At 44.8% G+C, this 27,571-nt stretch overlaps 1 protein-coding gene across 2 annotated transcripts in view; it reads left to right on the top strand.

Annotated features, from left to right (window-relative positions):
• Positions 1 to 5,080: 5,080 nt before the first annotated feature.
• Positions 5,081 to 27,571, top strand: part of MAP2K6 (mitogen-activated protein kinase kinase 6) — a 75,537-nt gene continuing 53,046 nt past the window's right edge. Inside the window, exon 1 of one of the 2 annotated variants that reach the window (XM_082212771.1) lies at positions 5,081 to 5,529. In XM_082212771.1, coding sequence (XP_082068897.1) covers positions 5,514 to 5,529 — 16 coding nt within the window. In that variant the 5' untranslated portion in view covers positions 5,081 to 5,513. Of the gene's footprint in view, positions 5,530 to 6,865; positions 7,111 to 27,571 lie in introns of those variants that run through there. The other variant, XM_082212772.1, reaches the window with a different exon arrangement.

The following is a 27,571-nucleotide window of genomic DNA, read 5'->3' on the forward strand; positions in this document are numbered from 1 at the left end:
CATTTCTTTCAATAGAAGGAGAGTCAATACATCCTAACAGGAGGACATGAACTCATTTCTATTCTCGCACACACATCTCATACCACGCAGAGTTGAAAGGGACCACGAGGGTCATCTAGTCCAACCCCCTGCCACGCATCTTTTGCCAAATGTGGGGCTCAAACCCTGAACTTAAGAGAATCGTGCTTCATCAACTGAGCTCTTTCCAATATTCCAGCACCAGTCATTTTTCCACCACCGCCAGCACCCGCAGGACCCAGTTTCGTTTCCCCTCAGTGAGGTCCCACAACGCCCAGATATCGTCCCAACATTACAGTAACATCTGCAAACACCAAAGGTTTCCCTAGAACAACATTAATGTCTCATGCATGCAGTTCAAAAATATCTTGATTTTTTTTTTTTGTGGGTGCATGCAGTTCAAAAATATCTTTATTTTTTTGTGGGTGGGTAGAATTCAACTCTTCTGATCATTCCATAAGCGAAAGCATTTCAGTCTGCAAAGAGGCATGATCTTCACTCTTCTCCTGCCTTTAAATGCATTTAAAGTTACATAATTATGCAACTATACAACAATTACATAACCAATATTAATCATATTATTTATTATTTATTGTGCTGGCATAATATGAAAGTTAATATATTAAAACAGAAATATAAAATGCAGGTTTAAATATCATACATACAAAAACAGGGGAAGGAAAGAGAAAAACATACACACAAGAACAAGAAAGAAAGAAAACTTGCATGTAATTCCAAGCAGGCCATTATCTTATAAAGAGCCAATACTTCCTGCTCAACCTTCCCAAAAGATTTAACTATGTTCCAGTAAACTATAACCAGTATTAAATTGTTTCTAAAGGAAGGAATTTCTATTTTCCCATAGTCTTTTAGAATGTGCCAGTTTAACCACTGTTTGTCACACGTTCCCCTCGAGACGCTAATGTTTTTCCCCTGTAATGTTGCATAACTTCTACATGTACTGGAATGGGAAGGTAATTTACAAAATTTGGGTAGTCCTTTTTTCTGGATTGACTGGAGTGCATAGGTCAGTTCATAACCTGTAATACATTTCTGTGGTAACACAATCTTTCCAGACGGCTTTTATGTATCTCCAACTCTGCCATAAAGTTCACATTTATTTTTATTAATTAAAAAAACAAAACACAACCACCTTTCCAACTACTTAGCCCTCACAAGGAGTCGTCCTGAATAATTATAAACAAGAACAACAATATCAACATTAATCAGATTCATATCCGTACTGCACCCTTTAAATTAAGCAGGACAACTTCACTTAGATGGAGATTAATAGAAAGCAGAGTGAAATGAAAACCTCGTAAGGGTTTTCTGAAAAAAGCCACAGGGATTGGACCATGCCAACATCATTCGGGAGGGCATTCCAGAAGTGCAAGGCCACCACTGAATAGGCCCTCTTCCTGGATCCTCTCAGCCTAACATCTCTTATGGACAGACAGTAGGCTCTCAACTGATCTTAGAACCTGGGCCAAGCAGTCCTTCAGGCGCCCAGAGTGGTTGGGAGGGGTATAAAATGATAATGAAGATGAAGATGATAATAATACCACTTCAACTACATAAGGATGGACACTCAGAGCATGTTCACCCTTAGGAAAGATTCTCAGAAAAAGAGACCTAGATTTTTAATGCAGCTTCAAACATTTTGTTAGAAGGTACAACCGGTGTGGTAGTGGTTAAGAGCGGTGGACTCGTAATCTGGTGAACTGGGTTCGCTTCCCCGCTCCTCCACATGCAGCTGCTGGGTGACCTTGGGCAGGTCACACTTCTCTGAAGTCTCTCAGCTTCACTCAGAGAAGAAAGGGAAAGGAGAATGTTAGCTGCTTTGAAACTCCTTCGGGTAGTGATAAAGCGGGATATCAAATCCAAACTCTTCTTCTTCTTTCTGGCTTGGTGTCATGAAGTAGCAGAACAACAGGGGGAAGGAAAAGGAGGAAGAGGATCCCTGCGAGGGCACACTGGGGACAAGCTGGGGATGAGGAAGGAAGTACTCAAAGGGTGACGGAGGATGACGAGGTGATGGGGGTCAATGCACAGGTACCAGAGAGGCAGGACCCATTGCCAGAGTGGCCTCCGTCTCCACGAACACAGCGGGCTCTGAGGCATAGGGAGCAGTGGGAGGGGCACTCTAGGAGGTTGAGGCAGGCAAATGCCCACAGCCCAGCTTCCTAGGTGGCCAGGTGGGGCTTGCTAGCTCTGGGAAGAGGTGTGTGTGGCGCCTCAGCTGTAGGCTTGGAGCAGGTGAGGGTCACATGGCTCAACAAGCCCAGATGCTGTAAGATACAGCGGTACCTCGGGTTAAGAACTTAATTCGTTCTGAAGGTCCATTCTTAACCTGAAACTGTTCTTAACCTGAGGTACCACTTTAGCTAATGGGGCGTCCTGCTGCCGCCGTGCCGCTGCCACACGATTTCTGTTCTCATTCTGAGGTAAAGTTCTTAACCCAAGGTACTATTTCTGGGTTAGTGAAGTCTGTAACCTGAAGCATCTGTAACCTGAGGTACCACTGTACAAAAGAGGGGCTGTGTCTGCTCATCTGCCCATGTTGATGGACCTTGGCTTGGACGTTCCTGGACCACCATGGGACTGTGTTTTGGGTTTGACTCTGGACTGTATCCGGACTGCTGGACTTCAGACTTGGCTACTTGGATTGGCGTTGGACTGTGTTTCTGGAGCTTTGAACATCGGTTGTGTGGACTGACCCCTGGACTTTTGAGTTTTGGACTTGGCATATTGACTTCTTTTCAGGTAGGCCAGGGGTTCAGGACACTTGACTAACCTAATCTATGAAGACCCATTTTTGCCTTCAGCTTCCCAGTCAATGGAGTTCAGTACAACATAAACATTGGAAGAAGGCAAGCGAGAGTCCGACAGAGTTGATTGTGTCTCCTCCTCTAGAAGCACAAACCCACAGGACAAGCAAGAAGCCGTAAGTGTGAGAAAGTGAGAGTAGTTGTTCTTTGTGTGTTAAGAGAAAGAGAGACTGTGTATGTGTGTGAAAGAGAAGGTTTGTTTTAAGCGAATGTACGGGAGGAAGTATGCAACTCGCAAAAGTTTTATAGATACTTCATTCCTTGAATGCTACGTTGTGACTCGACTGTAGTCTGTGGTGAAGATGGCTCACTCAGCCGTGAGTGATCTGCTGTGTAACGGTCTTCAGTTCACTCTGTGAATCTGTAGCCTCATTTGTCCTCTGTGGTTTGGCTCACTTCCTTGAGTGATCTGTCTTAGGTGTGGTTCGACTTGGCTGCCATAAATTCACCGACTGACCTTCAGAACAGGCATAAATTCACCGACTGTCCTCTTGGACCTGCTGTTATCTGAAATGTCTTGTAAATAAAAATTAATAAATTAATTATGTGATGCATATATGTGAGCAAAATGTGAGATGTAGGTTGCAGCTGGTGTCCCTGCTTATGAATGCAGTTTCTGTATTGTGCTGGTGATTCATTAGGGAATAAAGGTAATCCCCGCGACGGGGTGAGCTCCCGTTGCTCGGTCCCTGCTTCTGCCCACCTAGCAGTTTGAAAGCACACCAGTGCAAGTAGATAAATAGGTACCACTGTGGTGGGAAGGTAAACAGCGTTCCTGTGCGCTCTGGCTTCCATGACGGTGTCTAGACTTAACCGCCCAGGGGTCCTTTACCTTTTACCTATTAGGGAGTCTGAATTGTGTGCTGGTCTCTGGTATTATGAGTATGGTTGCATCGCTCAGTTTCAGGAGACTGGGAAGCATAACTAATCGTTCTACACAGGCTCTGCTCTTTTAGCACTGGGCTTCTGTTTATTGTTTGGCTCTGTCCCTGGGTGCACGAATTCTACCTGTGGGCAGCAATTCGTGACAGCCGTGCTCAGCGCGCTCCCTGCAGGCCCCCACCTCTGTATCATTAGGGTATGGCACTGAGTGCACTAGCTCCTACCCCCTGGACTCTTATCCCTGAGCTTTAGTCAGGTCCTGGGATGAGAACTATACATGTGACTGAGCTCACATGCACACCATAGATTTCGAGCAAATGACTTCCTCCAAAGAACCCGGGAACTGTAGTTTGTGGAGGGTGTTGGGAGCTGTAGCGTTGCGATCAGTTCTTGTGATCCATAGAACGGTGGACTTGGAAGGAACCCCGAGGGTCATTTAGTCCAATCCCTACAATGTGTTTGAAATGCATGGCACGGGGCAATACTTAAAATCATAATCGCAATATTTTTAATAGCAGCGAAGTAGAAATTAAAAGACCGGAGATTTGTTGATCCGGAGAAATCCTGGTTCGCCCGCCAGTCTTTTAAAAGTACAGTGGTACCTCAGGTTAAGTACTTAATTCGTTCCGGAGGTCCGTTCTTAACCTGAAACTGTTCTTAACCTGAAGCACCACTTTAGCTAGTGGGGCCTCCTGCTGCCGCCGCGCCACTGGAGCAAGATTTCTGTTCTCATCCCGAAGCAAAGTTCTTAACCTGAGGTACTATTTCTGGGTTAGCGGAGTCTGTAACGTGAAGCGTATGTAACCCGAGGTACCACTGTAATTGAAGAGAACGCAAAACAACCTGCATTTTCAAAATATTGTCACCAAACAATACGGAGTGCCTCCATTTAGATGGCAAGAAAGTCTTTATTGAGGGAAACGCCACTGTTTATCTTGGGCAGTGTGTCTTGCTTGCATGTATGTGTTTAGACTAAAAGCTTAAGGCAAATTAATTCAGAAGATGCTCAATGGCTAGTCATGCTGGTATTTCTGTATAGTGACAATATTCTTCCGAGAGGCTGAGCATTCCCCGGTATATGTACTACCACGCGAGGCGAGGGGTCGCCACTGTTGGAGGCAGACTGCTAGACTGCAGTACGGCAATTCCTATGTTATGAAACTGCCATTGGATAGACACGAAGTCTCGCAACGTGGTTGCATGCTCGCTCTGCTAGGCAATGCTTCTCTGCAGCTTTCCGATTACATAGCAGAAGACTGTGCGCGGCCGTTTCCATTTCCTGCTTACATTTTCCAGTGGGATCTGTGCGCCCCCGCTGCAGAGCAGTCGCCTCCAAGTAGATGGCTCCGTGTATCTTAATCCCACCCACCTCCCTCCTCGAGCATGAAGACAACGGAGTCTCCTTAAAGAAGCTCTCAATGGGCTGTCCGGATGAACTACATTACCCACAAACCAACGCGCTGCTCGTAGAAAGGACGTCTGCGCACTAAGGCACTCGGATCCAAGTTTGGAGCTTTTAGCTGCCAGTCCTGGCCCATCATGTAGGTGCAGCAGAGCTTTCCTTACCATTGCAATAGGGGGTGAAAACCCACTTTGCAATCTGTTTTGCAAGGTGTGCAATTGCAGTTCCTTCCTCTGCAAGGAGATCTGCTGCAGGGAGTCAGAAAAACTCCAGTTGCATGAAGACTGAGCGCTTGCAGTTTTCATCTTTGTTGCAAAACTAGCTACTGAAGAGAGAAGGCAAAGTCTTTTGTGTTCCCCTCCCCCATCAAAGCAGAGGGGAAAATGTCTCAGCCGAGAGGTAAGGCTCCGACTTGCGTTCCTTGCAGATATGCAAAAAGTCGTCCATGCATTATGGAATTGCATGCATGCAATTTTGGGGATGCAATTGCATTTTGAAGTTTGAGGCTTTGAATAGCTCTCAGTTGCATTTCCTGTTTAGAATGTACCTTTTTTTTCTCTCCTTGCAGACACACACTGGCGCGCGCACACACTCACGCACATACACACAGGCACACATAGTTCCTGTAAGGCAGGGCTTGCAGTTCAGCTGTGCATTGACGTTATTTGCATTCTTCTGCTGGGATTACAGAGCTCTTTTTTTGCCTTTTGCACAGTCAGGGCAGATAAAGGCTTTTGAAGGGCTTATGCATTTAGCTGCTGTATATTTTCTTTTTTTCGTTTTCCCAAAAAGGCGAAATGCAAATCTGCAAGACAATTTACCTTGCAAATTTAAGCCAAACTTTGCATTAAAAAAATTTAAATTATCTGGAGGGAATGGAAGGTGAAACTTGAGTGGAGTTACTAAGAATTAAATATATGCCTCTGTTTCTATGGGAAAGTATTGTTCTGATGCCAATGCTGAGCTCATTTTCCACAGACCTACCCCCCCCCCCGTCGTCGCAAGCTGTGTGTGTAGTTTTAGGAATGGATTTGAGAAAGTTACGCAAGGAAGTCTCCTACGTTTTCTTATACTGGAACACGGATTTCTTGGTTTGGGATGTGTGTAAATGGAGGCAGAGCAGATCTTTTCCTCAAAAGTACTGGAGAAGGTTCTGTGTCCTCCTCAGGCTGGTAACACGGTTTAAAAGATGGGCAAACGTGGAAGGATAATGGACATGGAATAAAAATGTAGACAAGCGTCCCCTTCAAACTTTGTAAGAGTAATGTTGAAAGTGGGAACTACTGTAGCCATCCTGCGTGGGTCATGCAGTTAGGGGAGGAATCTAGTTGTCTATGCATGGATATACGGATTCAGTTTTCTGGGTTTTATTCTGTTTTGCACTGCAAATATCTGTGTTACAGAGGCTGCAGGACTTGTGGGTTTGGATTCTGTGCACAGTGGTGCAGAATGCATTTTGGGAAGCCACTTGTATGAGTTCCTTTATCGACGACTTCATTTTTTCCTCTCGAGAGTGGTCGGGGAAAGGGGGCTAGATAGGCAATGGGTGCTAATCGCAGTGTTTAATGTCAACCCCCCCTCTTTCCCTAGTTGCATTTTGTGGCGGCTGAATTGCATAATTTATTCCCTATTTACTGCAGTCCTCTCTTCTGGCCAAATGGAGGCTGATTGGAAGCTCTCAGCAGAAAAGAGCCCAATAGGGTGGTTTTTTTTGCCAGTCTAAAAGGATGGCTAGCAGAGAATGTGGCACTTTTCCTTTCTCTTCGGATCCAACATGTTGATCTAGTTAGCAGCCAAGAGGGGAATCCATCATTTGATACACGGAGGAGGAAAAGGGGAGGATGTAGAAACCTGAATCTCCCTCCTCTTGCCTTGGAAAAACTGATTAAAGGTGGAGGAGAGAGACAGTGAAAAAGTACTCCTTTTTTTGAGGGACTGGATTTGTCTAAATTGAAGGGGAAAATGCACCAATTCATTCAGGTTAGATCTTGCTTTCATTCAGTTTTGTTTGCGGCCAGGATCCATCATCTTGTCTGGTAAGGCCATCATTTCCCAGCCTAGAATTCCGGTTTCCTTTCCAACTCTCATTCTGTCCACGTGAAGCATTTCCATACATATATTTAGATGTGTAGAATGCAATTTTCAGGTAGATGAGGTTGTGTGTGTGTGTTTTTTTAGGTACTATAAAGAACACAAATGAAGCAAATGTTGGCTCCGAAAACATCTAGAGACCTTTATTTCAAAAGAATAAGGGTGTCTGTATGCAGCAGAAAGTACTGTAAGGGGTAGTGTGTTAAACCGGCAGAAAGAAAAAGGCCTAACTTTGAGGTTTGTGGGGATAACTGTGTAGACGGAACTTCAGATTGTAAGCTCACTGGGGACAAGGGACTTCTCTTTTGCTCAGGTTACCCTGCAATGTTAACTGGTGGGTTGGACAACAGGGGGAACGGAGGAAATAAAAAGCAAGGGTTACAAGGCTTCAATAAAAGGGAAATACAATTGCATTTACTTGATATTTCTTTCAGCTGAGCATGAGAACTACCGGATTCTGTGGATTATATGTTTTTGAGATGCTATAAGAGATGGAATATTTTAAAAATAATACACATTGACAACTGTAATGGCAGAAAGTAATCTTCCTTTGGGTATGCTTTTTTAAACACAAGAGATTGAAAAAGGACCCCTGGATTGTTAAGTCCAGTCAAAGGCGACTATGGGGTTGCGGTGCTCATATCGCTTTCAGGCCGAGGGAGCCGGCGTTTGTCCACAGACAGCTTTCCAGGTCATGTGTCCAGCATGACTAAATCACTTCCGGCGCAATGGAACACATGATGGAAGCCAGAGCGCATGGAAACGCTGCTGCAGCGTTTTATCTACTTGCACCTATTTATCTACTTGCACTGGCATGCTTTCGAATTGCTAGGTTGGCAGGAGCTGGGACCTAGCAATGGGAGCTCACCTCGTCGCGGGGATTTGAACCGCCGACCTTCTGATCGGCAAGCCCAAGAGGCTCAGTGGTTTAGACCACAGCGCCACCCGCGTCCCTAGATTAATAAAAGGAGAAGCTAGCCCCCTGCCATGCAAATGATTCCTCAAATACAGCGTCCAAGGGGCTGTCAGATGGAGGATGGAGCAAGCTTGTTTTCTCCTAAGACCCGAACCAGTGGCTTGCAAGTTACAGTGGTACCTCAGGTTAAGTACTTAATTCGTTCCGGAGGTCCGTACTTAACCTGAAACTGTTCTTAACCTGAAGCACCACTTTAGCAAATGGGGCCTCCTGCTGCTGCTCTGCCGCCGCTGCACAATTTCTGTTCTCATCCTGAAGCAAAGTTCTCAACCCGAGGTACTATTTCTGGGTTAGAGTATGTAACCTGAAGTGTATGTAACCTGAAGCGTATGTAACCCGAGGTACCACTGTAGAAGAAGGGATTCTGACTAAACATCAGGAAGAACCTTCTGACAGGGTGAACTGTTTTGACTGTGGAAGAGATTCCCACGAGAGATGGTGGACTCTCCTTCCTTGGAGATTTTTAAGCAGAGGTTGGGTGGCCATCTGTCATGGATGCATAGCTGTCAACTTTTCCCTTTTCTTGCGAGGAATCCTATTTGGAATAAGGGAATTTCCCTTTAAAAAAGGGAAACGTTGACAGCTATGCATGGATGCTTTAGCTGAGGTTCCTGCATTGCAGATCACCCTTAGGTTACCTTTTGATTCTGTGATTCTGTATCTTTTAAAATTTTATTATTATTACCTAAATTGTGGCATTTCTGGTTTGTGGGGTTTTCTTTTTTATAACCACAAGCTGCTGGTCCTGACCCAAATGGGGAAAGTTGATCTTGTGAAACCTTTGTCTGGGTGCCACCGCATTCTGCTAGCAGAAGTGCCAAGGCAGACTACGTAAGGGGGACTTATCCATGGGGCAAGCCAGTTCTTCTGAAAGGGCAAGCTAATCTAGGACTGTTGGCATACTTAGGCATTTCCAGGTACCCTCACCTCATGGTAAAACGGATTTAAGTAGTACTTAGCTCTCAACAATGTTGGAATCCCCTCCCTTTAGTGCATGGATAGCTCAGTTGGTTAGAGCATAGTGCTGGTAATGCCAAGGTTGCAGGTTCGATCTCCATCCTATGGGACAGCTGCATTTTCCTGCATTGCAGGGGATTCGACTAAGATGATCCTGAGGGTCCCTTCCAACTCTACAATTCTATGATTCTATATTTTTTTTGAGTTTGGATTTGATATCTCGCCTTTCACTCCCTTTAAGGAGTCTCTAAGTGGCTAACATTCTCCTTTCCCTTCCTCCCTCACAACAAACACTCTGTGGGGTGAGTGGGGCTGGGAGACTTCAACGAAGTGTGAGTAGCCCAAGGTCACCCAGCAGCTGCATGTGGAGGAGCGGAGACGCGAACCCAGTTCCCCAGATTACGAGACTACCGCTCTTAACCACTACACCACACTGGCAGGCATATTATATCAGACAGGCACCGTCTCTTACTGTTCAGAGTCTACTGAAAACCTTCCTCTTCCCTTCCAACAAGACCTTTAAGCCGATATCTTTCTCAGTATGTTCTGGAATTGTTCTTAGGTGTTGTAATTCAGGAGTCACCAACCTAATGACTCTGGGCACCACAGTGCCTGAAAATGTCCTCATGGCAAAGGCCCCAAACTTAGCTTTTAAAGAAATTATTTAAAGTAAGCCACTAGCTCTCCGAGAAAGAAATGTATAAGGGTACCATTCTAAGTGATTTCTGTGAAATTAGCCAGTCTGGCAGCTCCCACCTGTTAGTTGTTTTCAGTTAATAAATGAAATATGTCCCCTTTGAAAACCTTTTGCGTACCCCGGGACGATGTGTACCACACTTTAGGAAATACGGATCTAGGCGAAAGACATAAGCTTGCAGTACGAACCTTACTTTACTTTTGAGCGCTGTTGAATTCAGCAGGACTTAACATTGTTAGGACTGTGCTCTAAATCCCGTTTTAGCTCGCAGTCTTTTTGGTTTCTGGTATTGAACCGTTCACAATTATCTCAGGGCTCCTCCAGACATCCTTCTTATTGCACATTCATCCTCACCTGTGCTCGTGGTGGACTCAAATTGTTTATGCATGATGGCGCTTTCAATGCAATTTGCACATGCAAATATTTCAGGGTGATTATACTGCTTTGGCTGCAGTTGGTCAGGGCCCTGAAGTTTCCTGCTAAATATCTGCAACTTTTTATACTACAAATCCTTTTAGTCCCGCTTTTAATATGCTATGGTGCAAGAGCGTCTTGATGGTGGTAATAATAATAATAATAATAATAATAATAATAATAATACAGTCGTATCTTGGTTCTCGAATGCCTTGTGACTCAAACGTTTTGGCTCCCAAATGCTGCAAACCTGGAAGTAAGTGTTGTGGTTTGTGAACTTTTTTTTGGAAGCCGAATGTCTGACGCGGCTTCCGATGGAGTGCAGGAAGCTCCTGCAGCCAATCGGAAGCTGCACCTTGGTTTTTGAACATTTTTGGAAGTCAAACGGATTTCGGAACAGATTCTGTTTGAGAACCAAGCTACGACTGTAATATTATTATTTATACTCCGCCCATCTGGCTAGGTTCCAGCAAAATATAAAAACATAATAAAATGTCAAACATTAAAAACAGGGCTGTCTTCAGATAATGTGCCGAAATGTACCCGCTTATGTGATGTAACCACTCCCGCATAGTTCCTATTGATGCCAGGTGCCGGCATTCCATTGTGTGTGGAAACGAGCTCTGGTTTAGCCCTGCAACCGCAGCCTGAACCCAAACCCTTGAAAGTGTACATATAGAAGCATGGCATCATAGTGCAACTATCTTACACTTAGTGTAGAGGGTGAGCAATTTTTGGGGGTGTGTGTGTGTGTGTGTGAAAACACAGAAAACAGAATAGGTAGAGTTCAAGTGGGGATGCAGTGACACAGAAACTTTAGAAAGTATAAGAGAACAACTGAGAATGTGGGCTGATCTGATAGAAATCCGTTTCAGATGCCCTACTAGTGGCATAGCGTTGTTTGCTGGTGCCCAGGGCATGCTGGGCAGGAGGGCTGTGCTCGCACTGTGCGTGGGGGGGGGCAGCCTAGTTGCTGATGCCATTGGAGTGACTCCACCCTGCCGAACTGCCTGTCTGCCTGCGCGGGGGGAGCCGGGCTGGCAGGCAGGGCCCTTGGTGGGCAGAGAGGGGCATCGGGCCATGCCACACTGGGGTCACCTGCATGGGGACACCTAGTTTGTGCTCCCTCCTGGCACTAATGCATCATTGCCATGTCGCTGCATACAGCTGCTATTAAACAGCAGTCTGGAGGGGGCCTCAATATTCCATTAAACCCTTATTGAACCTGGAACACTTCACAGAGGAGTGCAACAGGTGTATGGCAGCTGCTTTGAGCTACCAAGTCTAATAACGCCACAGACAGCGCTTCTGAAGGGGTTGCGAGGTTCTCTTGACTTTAGCTCTTTGCTAGTTCCGTTCGGAAGAGTGGGCCGTGATCGCATTTGGTTAAGTTTTGCTTTGCTTTTGTGTGCAATCTTGATCGCGTAGCTAGCGTTAAGGCAACGCGAATGACTATTTACAGAACTGGTTGCGAGAGGTTAAATACTGAAGTAATGCTCCCCATTGTTTCGTGGAAGGATAATTAGTTCTGGGTGCTTGAAATCGGCACTTAGCTGGAATTAGTCACTGAAAATTATCCCCAGGTAAAAGAGCGCAGCAAAGGTTGAGCTCCAAAGTGCCCTGTGCTGGAATGGAAAGTGCTTCAGCTCATGGGGGGTGGGATGCTGGGAGAGCGAGTAGGAGCTGCAGACCTTTTGCGAGTCTTCGAGGTGCATTGAGTTCCCCTGACCTTCAGGAGAGAGAGGCCTTTTGTGATAGGGAGGAAGGGTGGCAATGGGTTTCGGCAGGTTCTGTTGCACGCAGGGTATCCCCTGTGAAACCTAGCCGTGGCATATCAAGAGCAGCAGCTGCTCAGGTGAAGTTTCTTTGCTCATTCAAAAGTGTTCTTTATTTCACATACCTAAGAAGCCACTTCTGTGGAAGCCCTGTGTAAGGGCTGCTTCTGCAATGGGCCTCCCTGCCTTCTCCCTCTGTGTGCCCCCGACTGCAAAATAAGTGGCTCTGAGGATACCCCCCCTCCACCGCCCAAAACAGTGGAGGAGAGGAGCGATTGTTAACATTTGGCAAGCTGATATAGTTGCCCAGACAGAACAATTGCCTTAGCTTGATGTTGAATTCCACCCAGTGTGATGGATGCCCCATATTGCATTATGTTGATACGGTAATTCCACTCTGCATCAATTTCAAATTGGGGCGGAAGGATGCAGAACCAACAAGAACATTAAAAAAAAGCTTAAAATATTCCGTACTTAGAAAAATGTGAACCTCTGTGACTTGTGGAATAATTAAATGCATCCTTTTCCTTTTTTTAAAAAAAGTTGATAATGTGTTTGGTCTATTTATCCTTCCCTCTGCACATGGAATGCACATGACCCAGGTGGTGCTGTGGGTTAAACCACAGAGCCTAGGACTTGCCGATCAGAAGGTCGGCAGTTCGAATCCCCACGACGGGGTGAGCTCCCGTTGCTCGGTCCCTGCTCCTGCCCACCTAGCAGTTTGAAAGCATGTCAAAGTGCAAGTAGATAAATAGGTACCACTCCGGCGGGAAGGTAAACGGCGTTTCCGTGCGCTGCTCTGGTTCGTCAGAAGCGGCTTAGTCATGCTGGCCACATGACTCAGAAGTTGCACACCAGCTCCCTCGGCCAATAAAGCGAGATGAGCACCGCAACTGGACCTAATGGTCAGGGGTCTCTTTACCTTTATCTGCACATGGAATAGGTTAGAAAAACCAAAAAAGCAAACAGGAGAAGAAGCCTTCTTTGTTGCTTTCTGATTTGTGGCTTCTAATACGTGTCAAGATTTTGCATGGCTCAATCCCATTTGGATGTAACGACTTGAGAAATGGGGATGTGTAGTGGAATTCTGTGCAAGATGTGAACAGCATCTGCTATCTTTGAAAAGTAGTAGAAAAACGGTATCCATTGCACGCATGCCAGATTTTCGTTGCAGCCGTGCCTCTCGGAATAATATTTTCTTGTAGACTGCCATGGTGATGATGTTTGTGAAGGGCAGTTTGAAAATTAAATTTTTAAAAATTAAAATTAAATGCTGGTAACCCACTGCTTGCCAGTTGCAAGGGACTGATTTAGTTCAAGTCTCTTATGTCCCTGAAGAGGGATCTGGAGCCTTGCTGCACACACGATCCGTGGTAGCTCTTCAGGCAAAGTTCCATCTTTCTGACTCAAATCAGGCATGAGGTTTGAGAGTGTGTACTTGGCACAGTGACTTCTGGTAGTGGGACCCCAGTTGCATCAGCAGACCCTGTCCTATGCTGTTGACGCCCCTCTTGCAGTGAGCTTACCAGGGTGGCTGAGGGCTGTTTGAATTTCCCACAGTGCCCCAGAGTGATGCTCACAGCTACTTGCCGCTATTGGGCATCAACTCAGTGTTAGAAACTCGGATGTATAAGCTGGGTGCCAAATGGCTCCATAAGCCAAGGTTGCAGTTGCCAAAACAGATTGTCTAGTTGCCATTTTTGGGGCCAGACAGCTCAAAAGTTGTATTTTTCGATTTGACTTTTTGGTTTCCGAAATTCATTCTGATTGTGCAGATAACATATAATGGATAGAATTCTGCAGGATGTGTTGTTAGTGTGTGTGAAAACAGGCAAGATCCAAGTCTTCCCATTCATTCCCCTCCAGATGGTGGAGACATCAGGTACCATCCTGGCACCCGGACACTTTCACTTGGTGGGACCTGGTAGCTAGCCAGGTGCAAAATGCTTGGAAAGAAACTATGGCTTATCATACTGTGCAAGTTGGGCCAGCGAGATCTATGAAATGCACAAAAGCACTAGATTTATTGTAGACAATATCTTTTTGTATTGTGTATTCCATTTTTGTTAGATGCTATAAACTTTTGTAGGAGAGGTGAAAAATGTTTCAGGTTTATGGAATAATAGTGGGGAATAGGAAGGCATGAAAAAGCAAAAAGAAGTTGCTTAAGTCCACTTACGTAACGTGGGCACAGATCATGTTTATTCCACTTTGATTTTTGTGCGTTGCTGGTCTTATGTCTTGGTTGATATATGAAAAAAGGGTGTAAAAATGTTTTTTTGACGATCATACGCTATAAGACCTAGAAAACTGCAAATAACCTTAATATCATTGCTAACGATGATTTACAGAAAATCCCTTTGCTTATTGAATTTGTAGCTTCTGACTTGCATGTGTTGTAATCTGAGCTAATACGTTTAGCAAAGGTTTAAACTTCATGAGTTTACTCTGTAGATGATTATTGGAGTTGTTCTTTGCTGCTAAAATCTTCCTTATGGCACGATAGGGATACTGAACATGTTTGACGGAATCACTGAATGTATCTGATATGTGGTTGGTTTTTTGGGTGGGGTGGAGGGTTTCATCCAAGCCTACTACTACCAAGCCTAGTTTTTCCAGAGGATCACTTTTGCCCACCCCTATTCCTCCATTTATCAGCTGCTAAAGCAAAAGACGATAAGCTATCCCATGGTCCCCTATTTAGAGCTAGGGGACTGAACATATGGCATGACTTATGGGGCTGGCTTTGGCCCAAAGGATGCCAGCTTTTGATCCCTAGACAAGTGGCTTCTATGTTCTTACATGCTAATGTGCAGTTAAATATACGTTAAAAGGCTGCCTGTAACCATTCCCATTTCATAAGTTGTTTAATGATCTCCATCACTGATACTGGACAATCTTTCTACTTCTATATTGCTGAAATACAAAGGTCCCCCCCCCCCGTCTCATGAAGGTACAGTGGTGCCTCGGGTTAAGAACTTAATTCATTCCAAAGGTCCGTTCTTAACCTGAAACTGTTCTTAACCTGAAGCCCCACTTTAGCTAATGGGGTCTCCTGCTGCCGCTGCACGATTTCTGTTCTCATCCTGAAGCAAAGTTTTTAATCCGAGGTACTATTTCTGGGTTAGCAGAGTCTGCAGCCTGAAGCGTATGTAACCTGAAGCATATGTAATCCGAGGTACCACTGTATATATTTTGTTTTAAGAGGCAGAACTGAACCTCTTGCATATTTAAATAATAATATTTGAAGCCATGTGGTGTTGGGGTGTCCAGAATTTAAAACCAGAAAGCTAAGTTGAAGATTGGAGAGCAGAAAAATATATCCTAAGCTGCTCACCGTCTTTGGAATGCAGAGCGGCTCGACTGCCTAAATAGATATTGTTGCTTTGAGTTCATTCTGCCAAATGATTCTCACACCAAATTTTGATGTTTTGCAATGGGGGGGTGGGGATGGGTGGGAATTTCCTGAAAGTTCGCGATCTATTCTCTGCGTGCGTGTGATGCAGAGAGCCACGAACGTCATTCTCGTATGCGTGATGCCCTCTGTGTTTCTTGGCAGGTGCCAACTCATCTTGGAGGCGCACCACTGGCAAGAAACAAAACATTTTAAAAGCCTTGCTGTGCGCCTTAGTGGGGCTTGTATACATATAACAGCAGGAGCAGCTTGTGGGACATACTTAAATATGTTGCAAATGAAGCTAGTGCACAAAAATATTACATCGGTACACTTGCCCAAAATGAAAAGAATCTCCTGTCTCTTTTATAGCCCCCTTACCTGGTTGTCTGGAGGAAATTCTGCAGGGAACAGGACTGGTGGCTGTTTACAAGCTTTCAATATTGCCTTTGTTTTTCATCTAACCACACAGGTCTTGGAAAAGAAAAATCCTGTGGTGTTATATCAGGTTGTATAGGCGACATACACAGAGATGCCATGGGAACTGTAGCAGTTTTCCACAGTGGTCCTTTGCCGTACATGTGATTCTGAAGCTTTATTTTTTAATTTTTAAAATAAGCTGCATGCAGTGCCTTTAATGAGACAGTGGCTGCAGAGGGTGCAATTATACTTCACATGCATTTTAGGAAATCTTTATTTTTTTGTGACCAGCTAGTTGTGCAGTTGTGTGTGTCTATATGTCTATATCTACATGGAATTGAACCCCATTGAGTTCTGTGAAACTTACTCTCAGGAAACAACAGGGCAGAGAAGGAATTTTCTCTCTCACTTCGGCTACTCCATAGTTGCCTTTTGCTAAACGTAGGTAAACTACTGTTGTGTACTTCTCCAGGGTTATGTGGGAAGGTTCACAGCTTTCAGAAGAGTACTTTATAAGGTGTTCCTCCAACCCAACCCCCAGAAACCATTTGGTAATTGGATTATTACCACTCTTCCCTTTGTTTGTATTATGCAGTGCAAAGAGTCACACACAGCAGGCATTTGGTAATGAACCTGTGAAGTGGCTGAATGAGTGAGCTAGCCTGCCTCTAGCACAGGGGTCAGCAACCTTTTTCAGCTGGGGACTGGTCCACCGTCCCTCAGACCATGTGGGGGGGGGCAGACTATATTTTGGAAAAAGAAGAACGAATTCCTAGACCCCACAAATAACCCAGAGATGCATTTTAAACAAAAGCACACATTCTACTCATGTAAAAACACCAGGCAGGCCCCACAAATAACCCAGAGATGCATTTTAAATATAAGGAGACATTCTACTCATGTAAAAACACGCTGATTCCCGGACCGTCCGCGGGCCGGATTTAGAAGGCGATTGGGCCGCATCCGGCCCATGGACCTTAGGTTGCCTACCCCTGCCCTAGAATCCTGTGCGTCTGTGTCTGTGTTTGTGTGCACGCAAGCCATGCCCTCTGCCAATGCACAAGTGGGGTCAATCTGAAGGGGTCCCTATTTGTTCATAGCTCCTCTTCTACAATTCCAGATTCTGTGTAGCTCACCCCATGGATATGACGTGTAGAGGGCAGGCTACTGGAGCTGACAAAACAACAAGATGCAACACAAGCAGGGTACTTACGAAGCATAAGCAGGGTACTTATGAAGATGATAGCAAGCAGTTCTTGCAGGGAATTGAGAAAGCCTGCAAAAGACGCTTTCCCAAAATTGAGCACATGCTAATGATTTCTTAGGGAAAAGGAAGCTGGTGCTGGGATTTCCAGCTGCTAAGAACAATCCAGTTGATTTGGAGCTTCTGCTAATTGATTCATTTGGCCCGTTTTGTCTGATGCTCATATATATTCCTTGTCTGCCTATCTAGAAAACGGCAGCATTTAGATACATAAAAAATGAATAAATGCAAAGCTCTTTATTTCCCGGGCCTGTGCAATGTGAAATTGAGCCATTCCCTTGGATGTTAGAGGGGCAGTGGTGCTGAATTAAAATTGGATTGTTATTAATCAATGCTACGATTATGATTTCACCAAATGGCTCTGCTAGCTGTGGTCGCTTTCCTAGGGACATCGTCTGTGACCATGACACTTCCCATATTAAAATTTTCAGAAAGAACTGTGATTTCTGTCCCGTGCTTAATGGTGGGTCAGACATTGTGAGCCAAGAGTAGAAGTGCAGGGAAACATATGTGGATGTTAGTCGCTGAATTACTGGTATGGATAGCATTCAGTGTTCAGCATTAGCCAGGTGCCAGCCAGACACATTTTGCACCTGACTTTTGACCACTTGTGACCAAGTGAAAATGTTGGGGCTCCAGGATGGCGCCTGGAATCTCCACCATCTGTGGATCACTGGATCTGTACTGTTTACACACACAAATACCTCCTCCTGTAGATTTCTATCTGCACAATTGGGATGAATTTCCGGAACCCAGTTGCTTTTTCTGTGCAGCCTTGAGCAGGAGCAGTCACCATTAAGGAAAAGAGGTTGGAATAAGCCAATAGATACATGGACTGGATCAAGTGACCTTCTTTAAATTCTCAAAGTTCTTTACATAGTAGCTCAAGGCTGTCATCTGAGCTGGTCAGATGTTTAACTGAGAATCAATCACAGTCTGTCCACCATTTGAAAAATAAGACTTTAGAGTGGTCTTGCCCCAAAATGACAACTGCAACCTTGGTGTATTGGAGCTATTTGGTGCCTAGCTTATACATCTGAGTTTCTAACACTGGTAGTATTCACACTGGAAGGGCCAGTGTGACCCGTGGGTCCAGTGCAGAAGCACCCTGCTATACCACTTCCACACCACCTGCTCCTTTGACAGTTCACAAAGTGTGTGCATGTGATTTTCTCCCCCACAGCTCAAGCCGTTTCTATCTCCAGGCTGCCTCTATGGAATTTGAGCATTCTGAACTTCAGACGGGCCACATGGAGCTGAAGCAACTTGGTGCAGCTGGCTGGGGATGGGCGAGAGTTTTTCTCTTTTACAATCTGTCCAAATTGAGTTGCCCGAGGGGACAAACTATTTTATTAAGAGCCAACAGCTGGGAGTTGCCGATGTGTTCAGGAAAAGTGTAGGTGTGTGTGTGCGCGCGCGTTGTCTCCCCTGCCCTGTTTTCCCACTCTTTGGGCCTTTGCTCTATTTCCCAGAACTGCATTTTGTTCAACACCCAAGAGATCAGTTGCTCGGTGTAAGTTGGGTCCTCGCTTGCTTCTGCTGCAGCCTGTAAGGGGAGCAGTCATGCTGCTCCTCACAGGCTGTGGCCATGGCGGTCTGGCTGGGCTCTTCAGGTGGAAGGAGAAAGAGGGGCTTCCTACATCTGCCCGAAACCAACCTGAGTGATGTACCTGTGCTGGCTGCAGGAACTGACTCCCTTGATTTGTTCCATCCTTTAGGAAAAGAGCAGCCCACAGACTTATTTGAGGGGGCATTGCAGCTTCTCCAGTTCTTGACCACAGTCAACATTCTGATGCTCAGCAGAAGAACAATCTGCTTATCTTTGCTGCATGGATGGGAAAGCTGTGTGTGTGTGTGTGTGTGCTTGCGTGATGAGAGACTTCTTCCTGCTCCTGAGATTTGCCTATCTCTTGTTAGTTGAGAGATGTTGGCATTTTCTCTTGTTTTCATTTGACTGATGGAAGTTTTGTTTTCTTCGCGTGTATTTTAATTCTTGCATTGTAATTCTGGTTCATGGGCTCAGGGGTCCTTGGCTGCAAAGTGGAATAAAAACGAGCTTATTCCCCCAATTCCTCATGAACAGAAAAGAAAGGGAAGAGAAGAAAAATTATGTTCGTTCCCCCCCCCCATTATTTTTGTTTAAAGGGAGCAGTGGGATTATGAAACACTTTTCATTTACAGTACAGCGGTACCTCGGGTTACAGATGCTTCAGGCAACAGATGCTTCAGGTTACAGACTCCTAACCCAGAAATAGTACCTCGGGTTAAGAACTTTGCTTCAGGATGAGAACAGAAATCGTGCTCCGGCGGTGCAGCAGCAGCAGCGGTAGGCCCCATTAGCTAAAGTGGTGCTCCAGGTTAAGGACAGTTTCAGGTTAAGAACGGACCTCCGGAACTAATTAAGTTCTTAACCCGAGGTACCACTGTATGTGCATCTTCACCCTGCTTCCATATGCCCAGAGTGCACAGGCACAAAAGTTCTCTCATGAAATTTATCATTACGTAACTGCTTGACGTGAGACCTACTGGCATTTTTTATTTATTCCAGGGAAGAGCCCTTTTCATTGAGCACCTCGATGCTCACCGCACTGTGAACGCTTAAGGCTGCAATTCTTTTGTTGGGAGTTTTCTATGGACTTCAGTAGGAGTAGGATTGAAGAACATAACAGCTGATTTGATTGGACGCTCGGGAACCTCTTTTTTTAAAAATGCAGAGATGACATAGGGTGAAACCACAAATGCTCTGTATATATTTGTGAGAGAGGAAATGGTGGCCTTTTGCGTGGTTGCTGCTTTTGTGTGGCTGTGTTTTCCACCCAGCCACAGGGGCTGGGAGGCGGCCTAGAAAGCGCAGAAGACATGATATCTCCACAACAGTTATGCCAGTCTCGAGGAAAGGGCCCACACCATCTGTTTTGCCTGTCCCACCCACTTCCCCGTTTCAAATACTGACTTGCATTGCTCCAGGACTTCAGCACCTGGAAGCAGTCAATGCGCTGCAGCTAGAAGAATTTTCCTGGGGTGTATTTGGGCATTCAGATACAGTGCTTCTGATTTAAGAGGCAGCGCATAGAATTATAAAATGGTAGAGCTGGAAGGGGCCATGAGGGTCATCTAGTCCAACCCCCTGCAATGCAGGAATCTTTTGCCCAAAAGATTAGGGATTGGGAACCTGTGACCCTGTTGCTGGACTCCCAACTCGCATCGTTTTCAGCCAGGATGGCCAATGGGAGTTGTCGTCCATCAACATTTGGAGGATAGAAAGTTCTTGAACATTGATGGTACAGTGGTACCTTGAGTTACATACGCTTCAGGTTACAGACTCTGCTAACCCAGAAATAGTACCTCGGGTTAAGAACTTTGCTTCAGGATGAGAACAGAAATCGTGCTCCGGCGGCCTGGCAGCAGCAGGAGGCCCCGTTAGCTAAAGTGGTGCCTCAGGTTAAAAACAGTTTCAGGTTAAGAACAGACCTCCGGAATGGATTAAGTACTTAACCCGAGGTACCACTGTATCACAATAACATCAGTTACATGAAATGTTTAAATTAGATAGAAAAAAATGGTTTTGCGGACCGACGTTCACAATTCGAAAAAGAACTGCTGCAAAACAAAGAGACACTTTTGTCTAAAATGTATAATTTGTTATTAGACTGGGAATCAAAAGACGAGCTTGTTAAAGCCACAATGACACACTGGGCAATAGATATAGGACGCAATATACCGTATTTTTCACCTTATAGGGCGCACTGGCCCATAGGGCGCACCTAGTTTTTTTAGGGGGGAAATAAATAAATAAAAAATTATTCCCCCCCCCAGCTCCCAGAACAGGCTGCTGCCCGCAAGCCTTGCGAGCCCAGCGGGAACTCCCGCTGGGCTCCCATGGCTTGCGGATAGCTTCCTGAAGCCTGGAGAGTGAGAGGGGTCGGTGTGCAATGACCCCCCTCGCTCTCCAGGCTTCAGCAAAAGCCTTCATTCACCCCATAGGACACACACACATTTCCCCTTCATTTTTGGAGGGGAAAAAGTGCGTCCTATAGGGCGAAAAATACGGTAGATTTTAACTTCGGAAGAAAACTCTGGAAAAGTGACTTGAAGTTTACAGCATGTTATCCTTTGAAGGAGAACTACCGGAAAATGATTCACAGATGGTATTTCACTCTGAGTAGGCTTATGAAGATGTATCAGTCCGAATCAGATAAGTGCTGGAGATGCAAAGAGGTGGAGGGAAGGTTCTTTCACATGTGGTGAACTTGTAAAAGGGTAAAAGAGTATTGGGAAATGATCCATAATGAATTGGAAAAAATAAATGTTTAAAAGTACTCCCCCCCCCACCAAGAAACCAGAGTCCTTTCTGTTTGGGATAACTCCGGACTGAAGTTCCCAGGTAACAAAAAAGGTTATTTATGTATGCCACTACTGCAGCCTGTGTTTTGTTAGCCCAAACATCTCGCAGACTTAACATATAGTATAAGAGAACAAGAAGTACATACAGTGGTACCTCTGGTTGTGGACGATATCCGTTGCGGAGCTCCGGTCGGATCCTGAGGTTTCCACAACTGGAGGGACCGCTTCTGCACATGCGTCTTCGGTGCGGTAGAGCGATTATGTGCATGCGCCCGTGGCGAAACCTGGAAAAATATTTCCGGGTTTGCCGCATACGTATCCCAAAGGATACGTAACTGGAGGTGAACGTAAGTAGAGGTACATTTAGAGAAGATTGGAAAACATTTATTCAATATGTGGGAAATAATTCTGTACAGCTGAAAACGCTGGCAGCATTAAGATAAATTCAACAGTGTAAGCAAGTTTTGATGGATGTAATAATGGAATAAGACCCTGATGTTGGGAAAGATGGAGGGCACAAGGAGAAGGGGACGACAGAGGACGAGATGGTTGGATAGTGTTCTCGAAGCTACCAGCATGAGTTTGACCAAACTGCGGGAGGCAGTGGAAGACAGAAGTGCCTGGTCCATGGGGTCACGAAGAGTCGGACACGACTAAACGACTAAACAACAATAATGGAATACTGAATGGTACAGTTTTTGTAAAATATGCAGGGATTTATGATATGTAAAATGAACCATGGAAAGAGAAGAAGGGAAATCATTGATGTTCTGCACCCTACTGGGTTGAGAGGATACAGTTTGTTCTGGATTCCCTGTTTCATTGAATTGGTTTATGCTGTGTTCTTAAAGTCTTGAGCTGACTGTACATTTAGGGCACCCTGTGTACCTGCACAGAGTTGCATTTGTGCTCGGGTTACCCCCTCCAAAAAAAGAAGGGGAACGAAAAGAGGTAGGGAAGGGAGTCAGGGTTAAAGTGGTGTATTATATCTTTTTGCAAGAATGCCAGAGTTACGTTTTATAACAGTACTCATTTTGAGGCCTTCCAGAATGTGTCCTAATAGCTTGCCGTTGCTTAAATATGTGACCTTCCTTAAATACTTGCTGGGCAAATGACCACATACTGTATCCATATAAAAAAAAATATCCTGGTATAATTGGGTGATTGTCGAAAGCAAGCAGAGTCTGCTTAACCGTAGCGAGAGAAATGCTAGGCACGTCTCCGATTGTGGAGTGCCTTTCTTCCTCGGATGACGTTTGTCCTGGAATTGGAATTTGAAAGGGGAGGCCATGTGAACTGGAAGCAGAGAAGCAAATAGAGGCCTGCCTGCCCAGGAACAACAAACAGAGGTCACTTTCCTGGCTGGCCAGAATTACTTATGTAAAGTCACTCTAGCAGACAGCGAGAGGCCTGTTGCCACAGAGCATCGAAGAGCGAAATCATGAGGACATGGGTTCTGCTTCTTTATTTGTGCTCCAGGCCCTTGCCCTTACCCTGAAACTTTGCCAGAAACGCTGCATTTCTTCCTAATACCTGGCATATTTGTAACTTCATCTTCTTATTGGAAAGCTTTAGAATCACATTTTTCAAGTGTGTGAAATAGTGGCGTTAAAATCAGCTAAAAAACAAAAGTTTAATTATAACTGCAAGAAAATCCTGAAAACCAATTTTCACCTAACATTATTGCTCTCTCTTTTTGATTTTATGGAAGCCTTCAGATTATTATTTTGGGAGGGAGGGGGAGGAATTACACATCTCTACAGAACAGAAAAACTTCAAGCTCCTTTATTTGCAGTGTATAACCAGTTTCTGGATGGTTGCAAATTGTAGATAAAATCAGAATGGTTTTAACTTAATCAATTCTTTTAATGCAACCTAACAACCTCAGATATGCAGATGACACAACTTTGATGGCAGAAAGTGAGGAGAAATTAAAGAACCTCTTAATGAGGGTGAAAGAGGAGAGTGCAAAATATGGTCTGAAGCTCAACATAAAAAAAACGAAGATCATGGCCACTGGTCCCATTACCTCCTGGCAAATAGAAGGGGAAGAAATGGAGACAATGAGAGATTTTGCTTTCTTGGGCTCCATGATCACTGCAGATGGTGGCAGCAGTCATGAAATTAAAAGACGCCTGCTTCTTGGGAGAAAAGTGATGACAAACCTAGACAGCATCTTAAAAAGCAGAGACATCACCTTACCGACAAAGGTCTGTATTGTTAAAGCTATGGTTTTCCCAGTAGTGATGTATGGAAGTGAGAGCTGGACCATAAAGAAGGCAGATCGCCGAAGAATTGATGCTTTTGAATTATGGTGTTGGAGGAGACTCTTGAGAGTCCCATGGACTGCAAGAAGATCAAACTTATCCATTCTTAAGGAAATCGGCCCTGAGTCTCACTGGAAGGACAGATCCTGAAGCAGAGGCTCCAATACTTTGGCCACCTCACGAGAAGAGAAGACTCCCTGGAAAAGACCCTGATGTTGAGAAAGATTGAGGGCACAAGGAGAAGGGGACAACAGAGGACGAGATGGTTGGACAGTGTTCTCGAAGCTACCAGCATGAGCTTGACCAAACTGTGGGAGGCAGTGGAAGACAGGAGTGCCTGGCGTGCTCTGGTCCATGGGGTCACGAAGAGTCAGACACAGCTAAACGACTAAACCACCACCACCACCTGTTTTAACTCATTCCAATTTTGGTAAAATGGAATTAGCTTAGCTTATGTACCATTGCAGTGAGATACAGTACCTACATTTTGTGCCATATGACTACAGTATAGTATAAAATGAAAACTACCCATAATGAAGTTCTGTCCAGATTTTCCTCTAGAAAACTAAGCATTGAGGGCCGAGTTGCACATTATATTGTAAGTTTAGCTATGTCTTTGTATTCTTTCTTCTTTAATGACAGGTGGGGAGTGTTGTTACTGGGATGACATAGGTACATGCCAAGCAGTTCAGTGTAATGTGATGCTTGTCGTTGACACTCTGTGATCCATCAGAGTGGTACCTTGGTTCTCAAACTTAATCCGTTCCGGAAGTCCGTTCCAAAACCAAGGCCCGCTTTCCCATAGAAGGTAATGCAAAATGGATTAATCCGTTCCAGACTTTTAAAAACAACCCCTAAAACAGAAATTTAACATGAATTTTACTATCTAACGAGACCATCGATCCATAAAATTAAAGCAATAAACAGTGTACTGCAGTCACACAATCAATCAATCAATCAATCAATAGCTGAACTGGGTTCCACACAGTCACAAAAACAAAACAAAAAAGCCGCAAAAACAAAAATGCTAAATAAATAGCAAAACCAGACAGACCTCAGTGTAACACTCAAAGTGGAAGTGTGGCACTCAGATTGGAAGCGTAACGCTCAAAATGGAGTACGTTTGGCTTCCAAAAAAGGTTCACAAACCGGAACACTTAGTTTGCAGTGTTTGGGTTCCAAGTTGTTTGAGTACCAAGGTGTTTGAGAACCAAGGTATGACTACCTCATTGACCCTAGAGCTTTATGAACAAGAGAGGAAATATGGGAATAAATGTCAACAGCTGCTAGTTGTAGGTGGTATAAATTCTTCTACCCTCTTGAAACTGGGTGTGAAACACAGAAACCGGGTCTTGCAAATGGGGATCATATTTTTCCCCTGAAATCTCAATAGTGTAGGGAGGTGTTTCTTAAAAACAAAGAGTGTCAAGTAGGTGACTTAAAGACTTCGCTTAACTCAGCCTGTCAAGTTTTTCCAACTACAGTTCCCATTTTCTTTTGTGTGGTTTATTATGTTTCACAGTACTAATTATTGGAAAATAGGTATGTCCACATGCGCACAGCAGTGATAATTCTCCCCATTTTGTTTGGTTTTAGAATCAACAATGCTTTTAAGTTACTGTGGTCTTTTAAAAGGTTCAATGTGCAAAGGGGAAACATTTCCCTTGGAATCCAGTGACCTGAGAGAGCTGGTCACAAGGATGAGAAAATTAAGCATCTGCTAAACAAAAAGGATCCCCAGTGAAACTGAAAGGACTCCGAGCCTCTCACAATCCAGTTTTTTTTTTCTTTTTACAGCTTGAAATTCCTGTGGTTTTCCGTGTTTGAGATAAGCAGCAATGGGGAAAAACACTATTTTTGGGATGAAAAGGCAGCGTAGCCGCTGAACTTTGGGTAGAAAGGAACTGCAAGTGTGATTTATGCACCATGGGGGAATCACAAGCAGTGCTCCCCCAGTTGCCCATGTCTCTGGTTTTTTATTGGTATTGGTTTAAGAGATAACTTATAACAGAGGTTACGAGGGCTTGTGATTTTTTTTGTCAAGCCTAGTGCTGCATTGATTCTCTCCTGAGCTGAAAAAGAGATTTATCTTCCCTGTGTCCGTGCGTAATCGGGGTGGGCGCGGGTGGCCTATGAATGAACTCGGTACCCCAATATTAAGTGACCGACTGGGCTTCATTTGAACGGCTTTGCCTGCATCCACATCATTTTCCAGCATTCACCCACTCCTGTGAGGTGATCAGCAGTTGCTCCACAGTGAAGGCTGCAAGATTCATCTTCTGCAAAATGTCACTGCCTGGCATCTGCGAACACCAGCTCATTCCTGGCGCAACATGACTCGGAGTGATAGTCTCTCCAGTCACCATTCCACGTACGAGCTGTCTGTCTGTCTCCAGTCCTCTCCCTCGCCGTTGTGTTGTTTTCCCGTTTATTCCTTTATTGCCCTGCGACTGACAGGACCAGACTTGTTCTGTTCCTATTCAGTTAACTTTTCCTAGAACGGGAGACACTTTTTATCAGAACAATCAGTCTTGTTCTTTCACTCCCACAAGGCCGTAGCTTTGCAGCAGTTTTAAAATATCTGGATATGAAGATGTTTTCTTTTCTCTTTGTCATTTTTTGACGTTTTCGGTGTTGTCAAGACGCAATTCACTGCACCAGTTTGGGAGATGCTATCATCTAGCCCCCAAGATACATTGGTTAATCAATGAATCTTTGGCTTGGTGCAAGGTTGAACATTATCTCCGACTCACATTTTAATCTAAGCCACTCAGATTAAAACTCTTCTTTCCCTTTTCATGTACTGTTGCAATGGGGAAACCCATAACTACAAAGCCCATCATCCCTGGCCATTGACAGTGCTGCCTGGTACTGATGGGAGTTGGAGTCCAACAACATCTAAATAATAATAATAATAATAATAATAATAATAATAATAATAATTTATTATTTGTATCCCGCCCATCTGGCTGGGTTTCCCCAGCCACTCTGGGCGGCTTCCACAGAAACCAAAAATACACTAAAATGTCACACATTAAAAACTTCCCTGCCTTAAGATGTCTTCTGAATGTCAGGTAGTTGTTCATCGCTTTGACATCTGATGGGAGAGCATTCCACAGGGTGGGCGCCACTACCGAGAAGGCCCTCTGCCTGGTTCCTTGTAGCTTTGCTTCTCGCAGTGAGGGAACTGCCAGGAGGCCCTTGGCGCCGGACCTCAGCTGGATCTAAAGAGCCAGTTTTCCTGTCCCTGACTTACACAGTGGCAGCTGCTGTGGTGGTGATGTTACCAGAGGGAGAGAGAGAGGGAGGGAGGTCTTGCTCTTCAGACCACCTGGTACCAGTGGTGGTGAAGCATTCCAAGAGCCAGGGACAAACAATGGAGATAGAGACATTCTTCTGCTGCAACCTCAGAGTGAGTTATGAGCAAGTTTGGACCTCTGGGGGAAGGTGGGGAAGTTTCAGTCGCATTCCAAGTCCAGCTTGGAGGAATTTACAGTGGTACCTCGCAAGACGAATGCCTTGCAAGACGAAAAACGCGCAAGACGAAAGAGTTTTTTGAGTCGTTCCGCAAGACGAATTTCCCTATGGGCTTGCTTCGCAAGACGAAACGTCTTGTGAGTTCTTGCGAGTTTGTTTCCTTTTTCTTAAAGCCGCTAAGCCGTTTAGCCGCTAAGCCGTTAATAGCTGCTAAGCCGCTAATAGCCGTGCTTCACAAGATGAAAAAACCGCAAGACGAAGAGACTCGTGGAATGGATTAATTTCGTCTTGCGAGGCACCACTGTATCCATCACCAACCTGTTGTCAACAAAGCTCTAAAATCCACTCTTTATTTTGGAAATTTG

The sequence above is a fragment of the Podarcis vaucheri genome (genome assembly GCF_965113315.1).
Source record: "Podarcis vaucheri genome assembly, chromosome: 2".
Lineage (NCBI taxonomy): Eukaryota > Metazoa > Chordata > Lepidosauria > Squamata > Lacertidae > Podarcis > Podarcis vaucheri.